At 37.7% G+C, this 18,573-nt stretch overlaps 3 protein-coding genes across 7 annotated transcripts; 2 read left to right on the plus strand and 1 right to left on the minus strand.

Moving 5' to 3' along the window:
• LOC18788013 (beta-carotene isomerase D27, chloroplastic) lies at window positions 48-2,068 on the plus strand. Of its 2 annotated transcripts, none has more exons than XM_020558858.1 (7): window positions 48-246; window positions 334-540; window positions 852-951; window positions 1,049-1,140; window positions 1,257-1,337; window positions 1,447-1,515; window positions 1,603-2,068. In XM_020558858.1, exons 1-7 carry the CDS (start codon window positions 151-153, stop codon window positions 1,738-1,740), a joined length of 783 nt encoding a protein of 260 aa, XP_020414447.1. In that variant the 5' UTR covers window positions 48-150; the 3' UTR covers window positions 1,741-2,068. The 2 variants fall into 2 exon arrangements, with proteins under 2 accessions (XP_020414447.1, XP_020414446.1); XM_020558857.1 differs by having other exon boundaries at window positions 51-261.
• Window positions 2,732-7,756, minus strand: LOC18788106 (DEAD-box ATP-dependent RNA helicase 24). Of its 2 annotated transcripts, XR_002270734.1 has the most exons (6): window positions 6,900-7,756; window positions 5,445-6,673; window positions 4,228-4,267; window positions 3,659-4,073; window positions 3,414-3,558; window positions 2,732-3,025 (listed from the first exon to the last, which is right to left on the minus strand). XR_002270734.1 is itself a non-coding variant. In XM_007221403.2 (5 exons), the coding sequence occupies exons 1-5, from the start codon at window positions 7,513-7,515 to the stop codon at window positions 3,507-3,509; spliced, it is 2,352 nt and encodes a 783-aa protein (XP_007221465.1). In that variant the 5' UTR covers window positions 7,516-7,756; the 3' UTR covers window positions 3,072-3,506. The 2 variants fall into 2 exon arrangements, 1 of the variants encoding a protein (XP_007221465.1); XM_007221403.2 differs by lacking the exon at window positions 2,732-3,025 and having other exon boundaries at window positions 3,072-3,558.
• Window positions 9,294-15,353, plus strand: LOC18787999 (probable receptor-like serine/threonine-protein kinase At4g34500). Of its 3 annotated transcripts, XM_020560152.1 has the most exons (9): window positions 9,295-9,902; window positions 10,149-10,227; window positions 10,453-10,866; window positions 11,966-12,337; window positions 12,719-12,928; window positions 13,420-13,797; window positions 13,955-14,198; window positions 14,281-14,428; window positions 14,652-15,353. In XM_020560152.1, the coding sequence occupies exons 3-9, from the start codon at window positions 10,482-10,484 to the stop codon at window positions 15,027-15,029; spliced, it is 2,115 nt and encodes a 704-aa protein (XP_020415741.1). In that variant the 5' UTR covers window positions 9,295-9,902; window positions 10,149-10,227; window positions 10,453-10,481; the 3' UTR covers window positions 15,030-15,353. The 3 variants fall into 3 exon arrangements, with proteins under 3 accessions (XP_020415739.1, XP_020415741.1, XP_020415738.1); XM_020560150.1 differs by lacking the exon at window positions 10,149-10,227 and having other exon boundaries at window positions 9,294-9,902; window positions 14,652-15,296; XM_020560149.1 differs by lacking the exons at window positions 9,295-9,902; window positions 10,149-10,227 and adding an exon at window positions 10,255-10,355.

Consider the following 18,573-nt stretch of genomic DNA (forward strand, 5'->3'; position numbering starts at 1 on the left):
AATTGGGTGGATTCAAGACGCTGCGTTTTGCGTTGCCATCTTTCTTATTTAAACGAGCCGGGTCATGGGTTGAAGCCCAGACCCGGCCCTGATTGATTATTAAGAGACTAGTCCCAAGTTCCGAGCTTTTTGGAATTTCATCTCCGGAAAATGAAGGCTTTGGCTGTTGTTCGTCCCCCAAGCATTTCCTCATGGCCTCCGCAGTCCTTACCCAAATCTCAGTATCTCCGAAGCCAAAGCTTTCGGGTCTCGTCCTCTTTGGTGGGATTTTTTGTTTTTGTTTTCGTTTTGGAATTTCTAATTTTTTATGTTTATTAATTATTTATTATGCAGATAAAAGAGCCTCAGTCCGAAATACAGGCGAAGCAAGAGAAGAAGGGTGGAGGAGTGATGGATGAAGTGTTTCTGAATTTGTTTAGGAAGAAAATGGTGGAGGAAGTTGGATGGGATTCCCGAAAACCCGGATATGATGGACTCATTGAAGTTGCAAACCGGCTTATGCTCATAAGTCCAACCAATTCTCACACTAAAGAAGCTGCGGTACTCGCTACTCACCTCTCTTTTTCCAGGACTTATTTACATATTATCTCGAATATGTAAATAAGAACTTTTATTTTTCCGCCAATGACAGTTTGATATGTGTGTAAAAAGTTGTGTTATTTATGAATTAATTTTACATATGTGACAATTTGTGATTTGCGGGAATGTCTCCTTCTAAGCAAACAATCTCCTTTCTTTTCTGCTGCAAATATAAGTGACATGTATAGTGAATTGGTTCAATAAAAACACAAAAAAGATGATAATGGCCATTAGTGAGTGTTGTTGTATGGTTTGTTGTGCTTAATTGGCAGGTGAGAATACTGAGATCCCTGTTTCCACCAATGCTGCTACAACTTTATAAATTGCTAATAGCACCCATACAAGGCGGAAAAGTAGCTGCCATCATGGTTGGTCTGTATTTCCTATTCCTCACTCATTTGATATATTATTATTATTATTATTTATCCTTGCATATATATATGTATATGTGATATGTTTTGAACTGAAGCAAGGGTGACTGCAATTACTTGTGAATGGCTTATGGGACCCTGCACTGTTAATTCTGTCGACCTACCCGACGGCACCTCGTGGAATAGTGGGGTGAGTGGTGGCCAGTCTGGTCACCTATGATATCCAATATGTATTTCTTTTCTTTTTTCTTATGTTTTAAGCTAAGCTCCTCAGATAATGAATGGTTATGGGATGGGAGGGTTTAGGTGTTTGTAGAGAAATGTAAGTACTTGGAGCAAAGCAAATGCGTCGGAATATGTCTGAATACTTGTAAGCTTCCTACTCAGGTCAGTAATTCTATTTTAAAGTTTTCTGTCAAACGCTAGCCGAAAGAAGAAAAACGGTTTTGGTTATGTAGAGGAGGTGATTCTAATTGCATAAAGATGGTTGCTCCAGGCTTTCATGAAAGATTACATGGGTGTTCCTTTAGTGATGGAGCCAAACTTCAGCGACTATAGCTGCCAGGTTAACCCAATACCTCTCTCTACACACATCATTTCAACATATTGATTCTAGGGCATTTAACTCTCTATTGAACTCCCAATATGGCAGTTTAAATTCGGGGTTCTCCCTCCGCTTCCTGAAGATGATGCCACTCTCAAGGAGCCGTGCTTGGACATCTGCCCTAACGCCACACGACGCAGAGAATTCGCCGGAAACATTAATGTACAGCAATGCCCCAAGGCATGAACACTGCAGCATTCATTTGCAACTGGAGATGCATATATATCATACTACTAGATTTGAAAGGATGTGTCTCTTATGGACATAACTAGATAGTTGTGCAGCTCCCTTCTTGTATCTAAAAGTCTGCTGCTGTAAATAACAATAGCCAATTGAAAATAGGCTTGCAAAAAAGATCTCTCGTGTCAAAATTTCCTTTCTTTGGTAACAGCTTCTTCTAGGCCAAGTAACATATTTATCCTGTGTCGTTATATTGATACCCAGAAGATTGTAATCAAACAATAAATTAGGGCATCACTCGTTTACATTTTTTTGTCAAGCCATTTTCATTCACATATATGAGGCTGATGATGTTAAGCTGACGAGTGACTATTTTTATTTTAACACTAATCTTGAAAATTACTCGTACCAGAAAAACTTTCTTGTAACGGGAATAGCATTGTTTTATTATCACCGGTCAATAATCCAATAATACACGTAGAAAAGTTAGCGTGCCATTGCATTATTGGTCAGAGATAGCAAAAAGTGTTATCCCCGTTACATGAAAGTTTCTCTCTACTCATACAGATTCATGACAATCTTTTCAAAAATGATTATAATGTTACAACCAGTCGTGATTTGTGTCCTTAAACAAATACAGATAAACCGTTAGTAATTGAAGGCTTAAATTCATTTGAGATTTTAAACCATTTAAAGTTGAATAATGATACTCTTACCACATTTGTATAACACATTTTTATACCATCTTATGTGGCAGTTGAGATTGACAACCTCATCAATTAAAATTATTTAATATTTTCTTTTCTTTTATAATTTATTCAAGTATTTGTTTTTCTAATTGCCTTAATTAAAATACACTTCAATGATTTAATTGATGTGGCATATAATATGAACATGCCACATGATGTGGTATAAAAATGTGGAATAAAAATGTGGTAAGTGTAGCATTAAAGAGTTTATGGTTTAAAACCAATTTGCTAATTTTAGTATTCCATTTTGGGATAACCAACTTGAATATAAACATGAATTCTGAAGAAAAAAAAAATAGATAAGCAAATTAATTTACAAAACAACTAAATTGCTGACATTAGGGTTGTATAGAAAAACAAATCATATGTACTCTGCATCTTCCTACTCATACTCAACAACCTCTCCTTTTTTTTAAATAAAAAAAAAAGAAAATAGAACATTGGGCACACATGAGATACCGTTTGTATAAAGCACTTCATCTGCGAACTCTCTTTCCTTTCCTTTTTTAACATTTAATTTTGGGACAAGTAATTTCCTTGATCTGCAACAGCATGAAAAAGAAATAGAGGCATGACTAGTCTTGCACAGAGTCTAATTGAGGCCATTTTATTTGAAATCAAGAAGTGGATGTACAGTCCAATACAAAGCAGAGGTTTGCTGCAAACCAATACACAAGAAATAAAAGAATGGGGCATAAACAAAATAATGTGTCAAACTATTTTACCATAAGTGGTACAAGCACAAAGATCATCCACTATTTGTGCAGCAAGTCAATCCAGTTCACTAAATTATCTTTTTTTAACTTAAAAACACAATGAGAAATTGACTAAATTGATTGATCTAGCTGCAGAAGCCAATTTCTGAGTGAAGTCAAAAGTACAAGCATACACCTTTAGTTACCAAAAATAAAAAATAAAAATAGAACTTACCAAGATCAACATAATACAGGCATATCAGGACTTGATCTACAACAAAAACAAGAGTTCTCATTTATGTGAGAGTGGTGTTCTTCAACTGTATGACTAACAATCCCAACCAGAGCGCCTCCGACGTTCTCTAGGTTTATCTCTAGAACTGCAATGGAGACAACAAATGAACCTGATCAGCACCACAATTAATTACGTGCAAACATGGACAACTCTAAATGAAGTGTAGACCAGAACATCGTATTAACCTTTCAGAAGGCTTCTGACTGGCATTTTCTCCAGAGTTCTGAGAAGATATGTTTACGACTGATGTAGGAGCAGGAGTAACTGTATTTGTTGCCTGAGTTCTAAATATGTCCCCGCCAATGGAGCCACCCGATACAAATCCTCTTAATGCTGGTCTCTGGGGAACACTAGAGCTGTTACCTGAACCCTGACTTGGAGAGTTTGATGCAGCAGCAACAAACTTGGTCTTGAACTGAGACATCATTCCTGTCCTCAGAGAAGTTACTGCAGCAGATCGACTAGTAGGAGTATGAGATGATGAATTATTGGATTCCGAATTATATCCAATACCCAGACCATAATCCACCCCACGCACACCTCGACCGCCGCCGCCGCCGCCACCACCACCACCGCCCCTCCCTCTACCCTTCTTTCCACCTGCAGAACCCGTACACTATAATCATTTGAAATGCTAGAAAAGGCTAATATAATATGTAATGGGCCTCCTACAAGAACCCAGCAAAAGTGAGTATCCTTATCCTTGCAAAAGCATCTAAAGAAATAGCAGCTATAATATGATCAAAATTTATACCTCCTTTTCTTGAATCACGTTTAGACCTGAATCTGCCATCCTGATAAATTACAAATCCCATTAAAATAGAGCATGTAAGATCTCATACTAACATCTACGATAATACAAGAAACATAGTAAGGGAGAGCATCAGAAGTTCCACACAGGAGACAATGACACCCTCAATAAAACATAGAGATGCACATACACATAGGTGATAGAAACTGCTACTACCCACACACAAAAAAACAAACAAAAAACAGCATGAATAGTATTGTAGTGTATGATAGATACGAAACACAAAGCTACATGACAGATAGAAAACAAACATTAAAATCCTACGGCCGGAACTGAGGACATTCTGCATCAATGGCTCTTGAAATGTAAAACTATGTAATATTAGTGCACGTGGAACCATATGATAACTGGTGCATTAATGTCTAATAATATGTGATAGTATACTAACGGCCTGTTTCTACACGGGGCTAGGAGGTACAGCCTTAAATAGGACTCTCTCCTGCATTTGGTAACACTCGCTTCTTATTTTAAGGGGGCCCGCATAATCCAGTTTAACATAAAACACCGCACTACGCTAACACCCCACTACATAATAAGTCCCTAAAATATTCTCTAGATAGGACTAAGCTTGAGCTTTCAATTAATCTCTATTCTTCAATCCACGCAAACACCCCAAGAACTCATTGTAATGTAGAACTGGTTTACAAGTCAAGATGGGAGTACTACAAACCGTCTAACCATCAAAACTAGGCACTTTTTCAGCAATGGGTAATCATGACAGTATTAAACCAACGATCCATACAGCCCTGTAAATCCAACAACATACTAAAGCAATTCAAAATGTGGTCTTGAACGACTAAACAGTTCATCAAATCTCAAAGTGCACTACTAATCAGGACCAACCGATGCAGAATGCATAATATCTGTTCTACATCACCAACCTATGCACCTATATAATGGAGTGCACATAAATATAGTTTATTTATGAGACAGACACTTGCAGATGTACTTATCTAAATATTGCATTAAAAGAGAACATCTTAGCAGAGTATATCTAATAACTTGTATTTTCCTGGACTCAGAACATAATGCATTATTAGGATTGCAAAACTATGGTTATAGCCACCAGCTCTAAAACTAAAAGAAACTAACATAGGTGGATGCATGCATAAACTGAATATATAAGCCATAACAATACGTTAATAGTACTACGAAACTACCTTCATTGCAAGGTCCATGAGCTCCGTGGAGACATTCTGACCAGCAGCAACCAAGCTATTAACCAATTCACCAGCAAACCGTGCCTCTTTCTGAGTTATAAGGGTGTATGCAGTCCCATCTTTATCACCAGCACGACCTGTTCTACCAATTCGATGGACGTGCATGTCCATGTCTTTTGCAATATCAAAGTTCACAACTGACTTAATTGACTTGATGTCAAGACCACGAGCAGCAACATCAGTTGCAATAAGAACATGGTAAATGCCAGATTTAAATTTTTGCAAAATATCCATCCGAGATGCCTGGTCCTTGTCACCATGCAGAGCTGTGACTTTAAAACCCTTCTGGGAAAGCTGTGATTCAATCTCATCCACTGCAGCTTTTTTTGAAGCAAATACTAAAACATCACCCTCATCGATCATTCCAGGTAACTTCTCAAGAAGCCAAGGCAACTTCTCAGCATCAGTAGGAATTACTTGAACAACCTGAGTGATATCCTCATTGGCCATTCCCACCTCACCCACTGTAACTCTTATTGGATCAGAGAGAATCTCCCTGGCCAACTTTTCAACTTTACGGGGCATTGTCGCAGAAAAGAGCAATGTCTGTCGGTCTGGCCGAATCTGACCAACAATAGACCTAATTTGAGGCTCAAACCCAAGGTCAAACATCCGATCAGCCTCATCAAGTACTAGGTAAGTTGCCCTCAGCATCGTCAGTGCCTTCATTTTAAGCATGTCTATCAATCTCCCAGGAGTAGCAACAACTATCTCACATCCTGCCTTAAGTTCTTTGAATTGATCAAGCTTAGACATTCCACCGTATACAGCAGAGACACGTATCCCATGTGATTTGGAAAATTTCTTGGCCTCTAAGTATATTTGGTGCGCCAGCTCTCTAGTAGGTGCACATATCACTCCAATAGGACCCTCTTCTTTCTGAAGTTCCGGCTGATCCATAATGTGGACTATCATAGGAAGGACAAAGGCTGCAGTCTTTCCAGAACCAGTTTTTGCAATACCAATGATATCTCTCCCAGAAAGAACTATGGGTAGAGCTTGGCACTGTATAGGTGTAGGCTTTTCATAATCTTGTTTCTTTATTGCACTCACGAGCTGTGAAGAAAATCCACACTCTTCAAATGTCTTAAGTGGCCTCGGTACATCAAAACCTGACGCACGGATGGCCAAGCTCTTCTTGTACTCAGCAACATCCTCCTCACTCATCCCTAAATAAGGAAAACAAAACATGAGTTAATAAGTCTTCATTATGGAAAATCTGCCCATAAACTACATCCTTCCCATTCAAATTTCTACTTGAGAACTTCTACCAATCAAATATTTTCATTGTCATTCAAATTTAAAATATTTGAAGTACATTTCTACTAAATTCAGACCAACTAATTGAATTATTAAAACGGAAACAAACTTCTCAGTTGCTTGATTGGAATTTACCTGAAATTGACTCTTTCTCCTCGTAAAAATCCTTATTAAAGGACTCGTAGTCGATCGAACTATGATCGAGAGCTGCAATCGGCTCAATTTTCCTCTTGTCCAGAACAATGGGATTATCATCCGAATCGTACTCCAACATTCCCGCATCGACGGCCTTCGCAGCCGCATAGACCTCCTCGTCGGAGTCGTATCCAGCGTGTAACGCATCGGAGGCCAGCGTCAGCGTCACGTCCTTCTTGGCCCTCAAAAAACTCTCCATAGGATCATCCTCCTCATCGTCCTTGTACTTCTCAGCCTTCTCTTTCGGCTTCGGGGGCGGCGCCGACCTCACCTCCTCGTGAATGCTCTCCATGAACGCGTCAAGAGGGTCAATTTCATCATTTTCACCGCCACCGCCACCTTCGTCGTGATTGTTGTTATTGCCAGGGTCCTTGGAACCATCGTTATCGTCGTAATCGATGTTGTCAAGGTCGGTGTCTTCGTAGTTGTCGTGGCTTTGTCCACGCGACGACGGAGGCACGTATAGTCGCTGAGGCGCTTGCTGGGACCGCTCGAAGTTGAAAGTCGATTGCTTGTTTATGCCAAAGCCTTCGAATCCGAATTTTCTCTTCGACATCTTTGAAAATTTGTAAGGTTTGGTTGCAGTGAAGAAAACCCTAAATTGGTATGTGTGTGTGAGAGAGAGAGCTTGAAAAAGATAAACCCTAGGTCTAGGGTTTGGAATTGGTTAGGGGTTTCAGCTCTGACGAGATAGGAAGAGCGGGTTTAACGAGAAGTAAGCCGGAGGGGGCCAACGGTCGCCGACTATCAACTAAGATTTGGGATCGGGCCAGATGGTTCCGGGTCGGGTGCTGATTGGGTCCTAATCGACATTTTTGTATTGGATATCTTTTCTTTTCTTTTGGGATTCGTTACATTATTGGGCTTTCTTCTCTTAGCCTGGGCCAGGCCCAATTTCTTTACGTAAAATTGTCCATTAAATTTTTTTCAAATAAAATAACAATTACACCAATTTGTAAACTTATTACAATGGTTACCAGTCAATGGTGTAATTGTTATTTTATTTGAAAAAGACTAAATTAGATTGTTAGAGCCGCGTTAAATCATATGTTGGTAACGTGATTAACCAAGTAATTAGAGAAAATATCTATAGTACCACATCGACATATTACAAGAAGTGAGCCCATATCGACATATTACAAGAAGTGAGAGAGTGGGACTCCACTCTTCACTTTAAAATGATTCTCTCTCTTCTTCTCTTTATTTTTAAGACCAACTCCTTGTACATTGTAAACAACTATACTTTTATTATGGTGAGAGCATCTCTCTTTGTGAACGTAGCGCATTCAAGTAAACTACTTACATTTATGTTTTTTACATGCTTACACACACCTGCCGAAAGACGTTGCCTATTGATTCACACAACATCCATCAAATACATATCACCCTAAGGGCCTGTTTGGGAGTGCTTCTGGAAAGACTAAAAGCGCTTTTTGATTACTAAAAGCACTTGTAACAGCGTTTGGCATAAAAGTTTAGAAACGTTTCTAGGTCATAGAAACGCTTTCTGGAAAAGCACCTGCTATGTGCTTCTTCATGAAACACAAAGTACTTTAATTTTTTATGAAAATTCAAGATTTTTATAGCACTTTGTTAGAAGCTCTTATAAGCAAAAGTACTTTCTAGATAAACAGTCCCAAACAAATCCTAAGTTATGTACAATTTTGGGCCATCAACAATCTCTAATTAGTCATTACAAAAATTAGTTGATAAAAAAAAAACAAACAAACAAACTAGCTGCAAAGGTGTTTTTACAACAGGTATATGAGGAATCACAAGTTCAAGATGATCATCCTGGAGGGCCTTCTCTCTTGGTGATCCGGAACTAGTGAGATCAACTAAAGCATATGATTCAGCATCAAGATTAAGTAGTTCCAAATATGCATCATCCTCTGGAGTTGCAGCCTACGACAAGTATACGGTATACCCCTGGTGGTGGCCATACATTACGAGCCACAAGAGCACCATCTTGAAGTACTTGATCATACGAGTTGGCCTTAATATCCAATTGGTATTGACTCCTAATATTATTTTCTTGGTTTGCATTTCAAATGTGTAAAACATCCTCCTAAATCTCGTCTTAACCATTCTAATGATTGTTTCCAAGTATGCGTGATTATGGAGACGTTGATGATATACCTCTTCGTCCAAATATACTTGAAAATAGTCACTAAATCACTCCATTAGTCCAAAAGTTTGACTACTTAAATTGAAGTTGGAAAATATGCGAATTGTGAGATGAGGAGGCTCCTTAATCGCTCTGTTAGTAGAATAGAGCTTTAATCTCAAGGTCTTAAGTATATCCAGAAGATGACGTGGTTACATATGGTAGAAATTGTAACCCACTTCCTAAAAAACAGACACTTTCATTTCACACACAACACAGAAAGAAACACCATTCATAGCCGTGCTCTGCTGCCATACAATATTGTAACCCACTTCCTGCTAGGAGGAGCCAAGCCAAAAGTCCCTTTTTTTACCGTTAATTTGTCTGTTGTTATTTCCGTTAACCGCGCACGTTAGCAACGAAAAAGAGCCTGTGCGCCTCCCCACAAACCAAACGATTAAAAAAACAAAAAAAAGCAAAAAGCACTGATAACAGAGTGAACTCAACGATACCTCCACCAACAGTCACAAACTTCTCTTTCTCTTTCTCTTTTTCTCTCGGAAAACGGGACCCAACTTATGAATTCAACTCACTCCGTTCCAACGATTGAACTCGGCCATGGTGATTTCGACTTTGAGTTCACTGTTCCGAGCTCGGATTTTCACGACCATGTCTCCGCCGTTGATCCTCGTTTGAGCTCTGTTAGCAGCGGTCTCAGCTCCTAGTGTTGCTTCCTGTTCAAGTCTGCGCTAATTGACGGTCGTGATCTCGCTGTTGATTTCAGATCTGAAGCGTTACCCAGTAATCGACGGCGTCGATGATGTCTGAGCTCACAGGTTCTCTCCCATCCCCACCGCTAATTCTAATTTCGTTGCTCATTGTTCTTAAAGTGAGGACTTAGTTGTTTAATCGATTTAAAGCTTATACTTTTTTATTTTTTGCTGATTTTTCTATCCATAATTCCAACAACTTTTTTAGTGAGTAAGCTTATTAATTAAAAGAGCTATTTTGCGTTTTTCTGGTTATGAATTGAGTGGTAGCGAGGTGCTCCGGTTGCATAGTAACCCTTTATTTGGATGCAGAAAAAAGTACGGAAAAAGAGGAGAAATAATAATTATGGGTTTTGTCCCTTTATGAAGACATTCGATTAGGGCTCACAAAGTGAGTGATGTTTTTGTTTTCTTGGGTCCCTGCAACCATGTGAACCATTCTTTGTAAAACTTGCATTAGATGTCAGATTATGACTGTTTTAATGTGTTTGTTCTGGAGCCAATCTAGCTGGAAATTAGGTAACGAGTTTAGAGCTTTTCTTATCACGAGAGCTTCTGTGAGTGTGAGTAGTTTTTTATGGGTGAATTGAACGCTAATTTTGAATCAACAATGCAGGAATATTGAAGAAGGTCCGATGGTTGTCGATGAAATACTTGCTTTTGTTTTGTTATGTGATATCCATCATCGATGCAGCACCATCAATATCTCCCATGGGTGCACCGTGGGCAGCACCTGATATGCCAAATCTTCCCCTGCCTGCTGATTTGCCAGTGTCCCATAGACACTGGCAAAAACATTTCTTGCCACGTGCTGCGCCAGTTGCACTATCACCTGCACTCCCTCCTTTTTATGGTCCCTTAATAACTGCTGGTCATCCCCCTGCAACTTCTCGATTGTCAAGGCCAGCAATGAAGAGGAGTGGCTTGGCACCTCCCCTTGCTGGCTTTCAGAATATTGCCCCAGCACAGTCGGGTGCTGGTGCAATCCCTTCGGGTTTAGCACAGCCCCCGCTCACTCCTTCCATTTCCAGTAAGTTACACTCCGAACTGTGTTATTTATTTTCCCCCCTTTTTTTATGAATTCAATAATTTCAGATGACTGCTTTATCATAAATAAATAAAAAGTAAGATAATCACTAATAGGCCTATTCTTCACTATTTTAGTCCTTCTCATAAGAAAAGAAAGTCACATAGACTTTTTCATTTTTTATATCTCCCTTCAATGGTCATCCTTACGAACAAAAAAAAAAAGGCCAAATAAAAAATATAGTAGACGTTTCATTAGCATCATGATGGTTTTAGTTCGTCTCTTTTTTCTAATCACTGTAAAGATGACTAAATGGTTTCTAGTTTGGCTTTTTTTCTGTTGGGATGATCCTTAAACGAGGCCTTAAAGAATGGTCAGATTATCAAGTTGGGTTACTGGATCACGTATGCTGTCTGTTTCTTTTCTTAGAAAGAGAGGTCCCTTTTCAGAACCATATAAATAAATAAATAAATATATACACACACAAACCCCTTCTTAAGGGGGATCTCTTTTTACGATTCACCAAAAGGAATTCTTGCAAGTGTGTGCAGTAGATTGTTGCAAGTGTTCATGAATTGTGCGGGGTTTAGCCAAGAAACTATGAAATTGCCACTTTTTTTCCTGAGAACTTATTTGGCATGGGGCAAAGAAGAAGGCTGTTACACTTTGAAGATGTGCAGTTTTGGCTTCTATTTTGACTATTTGGATAGAAAGGAACAAGATAATATTTGACAAGAGGATGGACGACGTGGTTTTAAGAGTCAAATTTCTAGTCTCTCTTTGGGCCTCTTTGTCTAAGCATTTTATGGAGTTTTGAGTTGAAGTAAATTTTCCCTTTAAGCACTGGTTGCTGTGTTTTCTTGAAGGACTTTTTATCCTTATTTCATTTTATTATATACATTTTTTTTAATAGTTCCCTGTTCCCATAAAAAAGCCAAATATTTATATGTTGAAGTTATTGACAAGTGATGAATTACTAAACTTCCTACCTAATTTCTAATTAAAAACATATCAACTACTCAATTCTTATTTATTATGCACAATGTAATTGTGCTGAGACTTAACTCTTGCTGACAAAGGTTTTTTTTTTCATTCCTTCCAGACTGTTGCAAACCAGACATGGTATTGAGACGCGAAAGTCGGGGTTGCCACTGTGTTTATCCCATTAAGCTTGACCTCCTCCTCTTAAATGTTTCACAAAATCCTAATTGGAATCTTTTTCTTCAAGAATTAGCTTTGCAGCTTGGTTTGAAAGTTTCTCAAATAGAGCTGATTAACTTTTATGTACTCAGCTTATCAAGGTTAAATATTTCGATGGATATTACTCCATATCCAGGGGTCAGTTTCTCGGCAAGTGATGCATCTGCAATAAACTCTTCTCTTGTCATGCACAAGGTTAATTTAGACCCCGCATTAGTGGGCGATTACAAACTCCTCAATATAACTTGGTTTAAGCCTCCACCTGCTTCTCAAGGTAATTCTGACATATCCCCAATGTTTATATAATCTTCTATACTGTGTTCGTTTGCAATATGGCAGTACTCTTTATGGTGAGACAACAGTAATGTTTCAAGTTCTAAATAGATATAGCTTCATTCTTTTAATCCAGACCAAAAAACTTTGAAATAGGTAATATCTGCATTAATGTATTTGTGTGTTTGCTTTTACCCTACTATATATATATGTATATATTATTTTGGCTGTGTAGGGCTAGAGTAATAATTTTGCCCTACTGAAGATAATGTGTGCTTTTGTTTTGCTGGTTGGCCTACTTGCTTCAAAGAAGTCAACTCTATTATATGAATCAGAATATTAACATGCTCTTGTTTTTTGTTTTTTGTTTTTTTTTTTGAAGCTCCTGTTGCTACATCACCAGTTGAAGCCCCATCAAAACCATCACCGACTCATACGTCCTTAACTGCTTCAAGTAAAGGGAAACATTCAAATTTGAGTCTTATTATTGGTATTGGTGCCGGAATACTGTTAATTTCCATTATAGCTGTGCTTATACTTTGTTTATGCACGTTCCGTCGAGAGAAGACTAAAGAATCTAATATAGAAACAGGTATGTGGTTCCATTTTCAGATTCATACATTTTCCTGTTTTCTTCTGGTTTCAGTGGTATCCATGATCTTTGGATATTATCCTGGTCATAACTTACTACTGCTAGGAACCATTGTGTGGACCAACCTTTAATTACGCTTTCAGAGTTTGCAGTCATGAAGATATTATTATCCAGATGATATTCCTATCTCGTTACTAAAAAAGCAATAAATGTAAATGTAAATCATGCCTGACAATGTGAACAAATGGTGTATGTCTGTGTATAAATATGGTTAAAGTTTTTTAACTAGTTGCATTTTCAATGATCTAAATCCAGTTAACCAGCTGCAGAAAAAATTTGAAGATCTGATGAAAAGAGTTGCATGAAACACCAAAGCAGAAACTTGAAATAGATTTGAGTTTGACTTTTCTGCATTAGTAGTAGTATAGATTTTCTGTTCAAGTTGCTTATTTCATGCTTTTTTTTCCTCCTCTTTTTGTGGACTTTTTCAGCCCCAGAAAAGCAGAGCAGCGTCGAAACAGTTCCAGCAGTAGGATCTCTACCCCACCCAAGCAGCACTCGGTTTCTGGCATTTGAAGAACTTAAACAAGCAACAAACAACTTTGAACCTGCAAGCATACTCGGAGAGGGTGGTTTTGGCAGGGTGTTCAAGGGCGTCTTAAGTGATGGTACAGCTGTTGCAATTAAAAGACTTACTAACGGAGGGCAACAGGGGGATAAGGAGTTCTTGGTTGAGGTTGAGATGCTTAGCAGGCTGCATCATCGTAATCTGGTGAAACTTGTGGGTTACTATAGCAGTCGTGACTCCTCACAAAACTTACTGTGCTATGAGCTTGTGCCAAATGGAAGCTTGGAGGCCTGGCTTCATGGTAATTTCTTGAATCACATAATGCCATCTAAAGTTAACTGTTTCACTAAATTTATTTAATTATTACTGGGTGTAGCGCCTCAAAATAGAAAATACTTTTTTCTTTTTATGTGCATTGCTGACAATGCTCTCTCTCTTTCTCTCTCCTCCCATCTCAGGTCCCCTGGGAGTAAATTGTCCTTTAGATTGGGACACCCGAATGAAGATTGCACTTGATGCTGCCAGAGGACTTGCTTACCTGCATGAGGACTCACAACCGTGCGTTATCCACAGAGATTTTAAAGCATCCAATATATTGCTAGAGAACAACTTTCATGCTAAAGTTGCTGATTTTGGCCTGGCTAAACAGGCACCTGAAGGCAGAGCAAATTATCTTTCTACTCGTGTGATGGGAACATTCGGGTTGGTCTCAATTTCTAGCATACTTAGCTTGTCATTTCTATCATTTGGAATGGCACTTAGATGTAATTATTTAATTTTACAGGTACGTAGCTCCAGAGTACGCCATGACTGGACACCTACTTGTTAAAAGTGATGTTTACAGCTATGGGGTTGTCCTTCTTGAATTACTCACTGGAAGAAAGCCTGTAGATATGTCACAGCCAGCTGGGCAGGAGAATCTTGTGACCTGGGTTAGTATTATTCATACAGCCCCTCATTCTTCTGTTTTTAAATTGACCATTTCTATCGAAAAGGATAAAAAGTAACCAGTTTAATATTCTTAGGAAAGAAAGAAAAAGAAAAAAACTAGTGGTATATTTGTTCCTTCTTTTGAAGCATAAAGTATATTCAATTCGTCTTTTGCCATTATTATTTTGGATGGGAGAGTGAGACATTGGGTTTTCTATCTTCCAGGCAAGGCCAATTCTTAGGGACAAGGATAGGCTGGATGAGCTCGCTGATCCTAGTCTTGAAGGAAAGTACCCAACGGAAGATTTTGTACGAGTTTGCACGATTGCAGCAGCTTGTGTTGCTCCTGAGGCAAGCCAACGCCCTACAATGGGTGAAGTGGTACAGTCATTGAAGATGGTGCAACGAATCACCGAGTATCAGGATTCCATGTTAACCTCTTCCACTGCCAGACCCAATCACAGGCAGTCATCAACTACCTTTGAGTCCGATGTGTCATCTTCAATGTTCTCGTCTGGTCCTTACTCTGGTCTAAGTGCCTTAGATAATGACAATGTGTCTAGGGCCGCAGTTTTCTCTGAAGATCTTCACGAAGGACGATGATTGCGTGACATAAGTCGACATTCTGTTCAAAGCATAGTTGACCGTCTGGTATAGCAATGTAGGAGCAGTCCCCTTGTGAGCAGGGGATATACAGGTTGATTTTTTGAGTAATAGGTAGGTTTTGTAATTGTGATTCTTGTTGTGGGGAAGGGTGAGTGTCTTTTTGTAGTCCTTTATGTGGGGGAACCACTGTTCAGTTTTCTCCATAGGCAGTAGTTCTCCGCACGGTGGATGAAATTTTGTATATGCCTTGTAAGCTTGTTTCATGAAATTGGGGTTTTTAAGTGTTTCGTATTTATATATCCATTTTCCATGTCTTTCAAAGTCAATGTGTTACTTATGACTCAAGATCCCACATTGGAAAAATAGCATCCTAGACTGGTTTAAGAGCCCTTGAGCATCCTTCCTTGATGAGCCGGTTTTTAGGGCAAGTTCTACCCATGCTATTAATAAGGGCTACCATCAAGGTCTAACATATTGATGGTATCGAAAATGTTGGTAGTTCAAAAACACTGAAATTTTGATGGAAATATCGGGATATTATCGATATCTATAAAAATTGAATAAAAACCACGGAAATTGTAAGAAAAACTTGGAATTTTTTTATTGAAACTTTGGAAGATGTTTATTTAGTCAATTATCTATTAGTTTATCACAAAAAATTGGAAGTTAATGCATTGCATGATGGGTTTAACTAATTTAAGTTGAATATATAGCGAGCCACAAACATTGTAAGTGTAGAAAATATGTAGTAATTGATGAAAGAATATTAAATACACCATAATCATTTATATATAATGATTTACTACAATATTTTACACTTTATACATTGCATATATAAGTGACTTAGTACCACATAAAGTTCTCATTTGCATATTATCACAAAAACATAAGCAATATGGTGGTTAAGGCGTTGGAGGAGTGAAATGGCAGGAATTCGAATCCCCTTTGGGTCTGTGCATGCATCAATATTTTTGATATTATAGCGATATTTTGACAAAATATTGCTAAAGTGTGAGCGAAATTATCAACATATATATTTTATGATATTATTGATATTTATACGATATGTGTAAAGATACGTTCCGAAATATCTGTGACTCGAAAAAACGATAATATCCTCAATATTTCGTCAATATTTTAGACTATAACTACCACCGGTCAATGTTAATAGAGTGTGTCAACAAGTCTAAAAATTTTGGTATTCTAGAAAGTCAACAAGTCTATTGTTAATTACATGAATATTAATTTGACTTGTTAAGAGCAATTTGATTGATAATGACTATATATATATATTATATGAATAATATTTTTTATTTCAAATCCGATGTGGATTGATCAGTTGACTCTGAATCTGATTATAAATGGATTTGGACTTGGATTAAAGCTAATCTCATCCGAATTCGATCTTGTTACAAGCCTAAAGAGAGGAGAGGTTGAATTGAAAGTCATGTCACATAATTGCACCTTGATTATCCTCAGTTTTTTCAACAACAAAAAAATTTGAAAATATCTCTAAAGAAGAAGGAAAGGTCACAAGATGACTTATTTAGAGCCGCAATAAGAGATAAAAAAGAGTTAATTGTGTAGGGTATGGATTATAGAAGAAAACAAATGTGGAAGTAATAAGTTCGTCTGGAGATCCCAGCTGGTAGTTTTGGAAGTGATCACTTAATATCGAAGTTGTCGGTCTTTTAACTCATGCATGTTATTGTATTGGTTAATATAATGAATTATTATCCATGCACGTGAATGTGTCTTAGCTTATTTGATGAACAACTGGGCACTTATTAATTGCTTCAAGACAACCTGTGCTCTATAAAACATGTGAGTTGCTGCTCTTGAAGACAATATATATATGCTGTCATGGACCAGTCTATGCATTTGAAGAAGGAGTTGATGACTCTCTTTATTTTGTCATAATTTAGAATTTTATGAGATATTTGGAACAGTATTATGTAGGGAAGAGTAGATTAAGGAATGTATTATTAGGGTTGTGTGGCTGGGTAATTGACTATTAAAGGCTCGTGTGAGAGTGATTTTGGATAGACTAAAAAGGACTTCTGTGGAGAATTACCTCTTCATATATAATCTCTGTAGTGATTTTAAGTGATTTTATGGAGAACCACATGGGAAGTGCTTCTCTCCGAAAGTAATTATGACATATCTAGTATCACTCTCAAACGAATCGTAATTATTAATAACAAGACTTTTTAAAACAAAACCAAATAAATCACGTTAAGTGATCCACAATAAATCAAGATACATTATTCTAATCTACTTTAGTTCATTTTATGAAAATATGATAATGCACATGTCTAATAGTAATAATAATAATAATTCATTGTGGATCTCAACGAGTATATGAACACGTGAAATGCAAATCTTTTCAGCCTAACATTTTAAATGACACTACAATTATTAAAGGAGAGATAATAATATGATTAAATTTAAGAAATGTTTTGAGTTAGTGTCTTTGGACGCATGATGACCAAAAAGGAAAGACAACTGCGTTTTGAAGCTTCTAGCGCCTCAAGTTTTTGGATATTTTAGTTGTATGTTGAACCAAGGTCACAAACTAAAAATGTCTCGTTACAGGGTATTTAAGAATTTTGCTAACGTAAGTCAGTCATGTACAATTACGATAATATCATAATTATTAATCAATGATTGTACTAGCGTCACAGAACTATAAGCATGCAGACTAGCCTAATCCAGAGGCCTTGTAAGGTTGGAGGAGTAGTCCATTTTTCCAGAACAAGACATGACATGTTCACGTGTCCCCGTTGTCCACCGAATTGGTCCGAAATGGCTCTTCTTCGCATGCAGCATGCGATTGCGATGCTAGTGCTGAAAAATATCCTCTTCTTTGTAATCAACTCCACCTTGAACAAACATGGCTTGTTTGCAGTACACGTAAGCCACCATATCTAATTCTATCCAGAAAAAGTACGCATAATTGTTGTTAATGCGCGCAAAAGAAAGTGTATGATTTATGCAAAGAAGAAATTATATCCATAGTTCTTGACCCACCCTACCACCACGTATTATAAATAATTGCTCACATTATTCCGAACTTTTGAGAAACTCTTCCATGAGATAGGCCTATTCCGCAAACCAACTATAGAAATGACATGTTTACTAATAAGTAACGAAAATACAAAGAAAGATAATATAATAAAGAATAAAAAGAATCGAATTAACTATCTTCTCTTTGTTGATATTAGTTGGTGTCGTAGAGTGAGGCTTTCGTCTCCCAAGAATCTTTGGATCAATTAATTTGTAACACAGGTTTATTTGCAAGATACATGACAAAGGATAAATTACAAAATCAAATCAAGTCCACGTAAATAATGAGATGGATTTAACAATGTTAATTATTTTATCTTACACAACTTCCAAATAGAAAAATATGTATCAAAAGTAGGGGTGGGCATCAATCCGGCCGAACCGATTATATTGGATTGGTTTGGTTTGGTTTTGACCAAAGAAAAAGTCAACATTTTGAAAACCGAACCGAACCGGTTTGGTTTGGTTCAGCTGT

The sequence above is a fragment of the Prunus persica genome, chromosome G3 (assembly GCF_000346465.2).
Source record: "Prunus persica cultivar Lovell chromosome G3, Prunus_persica_NCBIv2, whole genome shotgun sequence".
Taxonomy (NCBI): Eukaryota; Viridiplantae; Streptophyta; class Magnoliopsida; order Rosales; family Rosaceae; genus Prunus; species Prunus persica.

Coding starts and splice junctions, on each gene's coding strand:
- LOC18788013 (XM_020558857.1), top strand. CDS start 151: ATGAAGGCTTTGGCTGTTGTTCGTCCCCCAAGCATTTCCTCATGGCCT. Junction 541..851: donor CTCACACTAAAGAAGCTGCG/GTACTCGCTACT, acceptor CTTAATTGGCAG/GTGAGAATACTGAGATCCCT. Junction 1,141..1,256: donor GCACCTCGTGGAATAGTGGG/GTGAGTGGTGGC, acceptor GGGAGGGTTTAG/GTGTTTGTAGAGAAATGTAA.
- LOC18788106 (XM_007221403.2), bottom strand. CDS start 7,515: ATGTCGAAGAGAAAATTCGGATTCGAAGGCTTTGGCATAAACAAGCAA. Junction 6,674..6,899: donor GGAGAAAGAGTCAATTTCAG/GTAAATTCCAAT, acceptor TTCCTTATTTAG/GGATGAGTGAGGAGGATGTT. Junction 3,559..3,658: donor AGTCAGAAGCCTTCTGAAAG/GTTAATACGATG, acceptor TCTCCATTGCAG/TTCTAGAGATAAACCTAGAG.
- LOC18787999 (XM_020560149.1), top strand. CDS start 10,307: ATGACTGTTTTAATGTGTTTGTTCTGGAGCCAATCTAGCTGGAAATTA. Junction 12,338..12,718: donor GCCTCCACCTGCTTCTCAAG/GTAATTCTGACA, acceptor TTTTTTTTGAAG/CTCCTGTTGCTACATCACCA. Junction 13,798..13,954: donor CTTGGAGGCCTGGCTTCATG/GTAATTTCTTGA, acceptor CTCCCATCTCAG/GTCCCCTGGGAGTAAATTGT.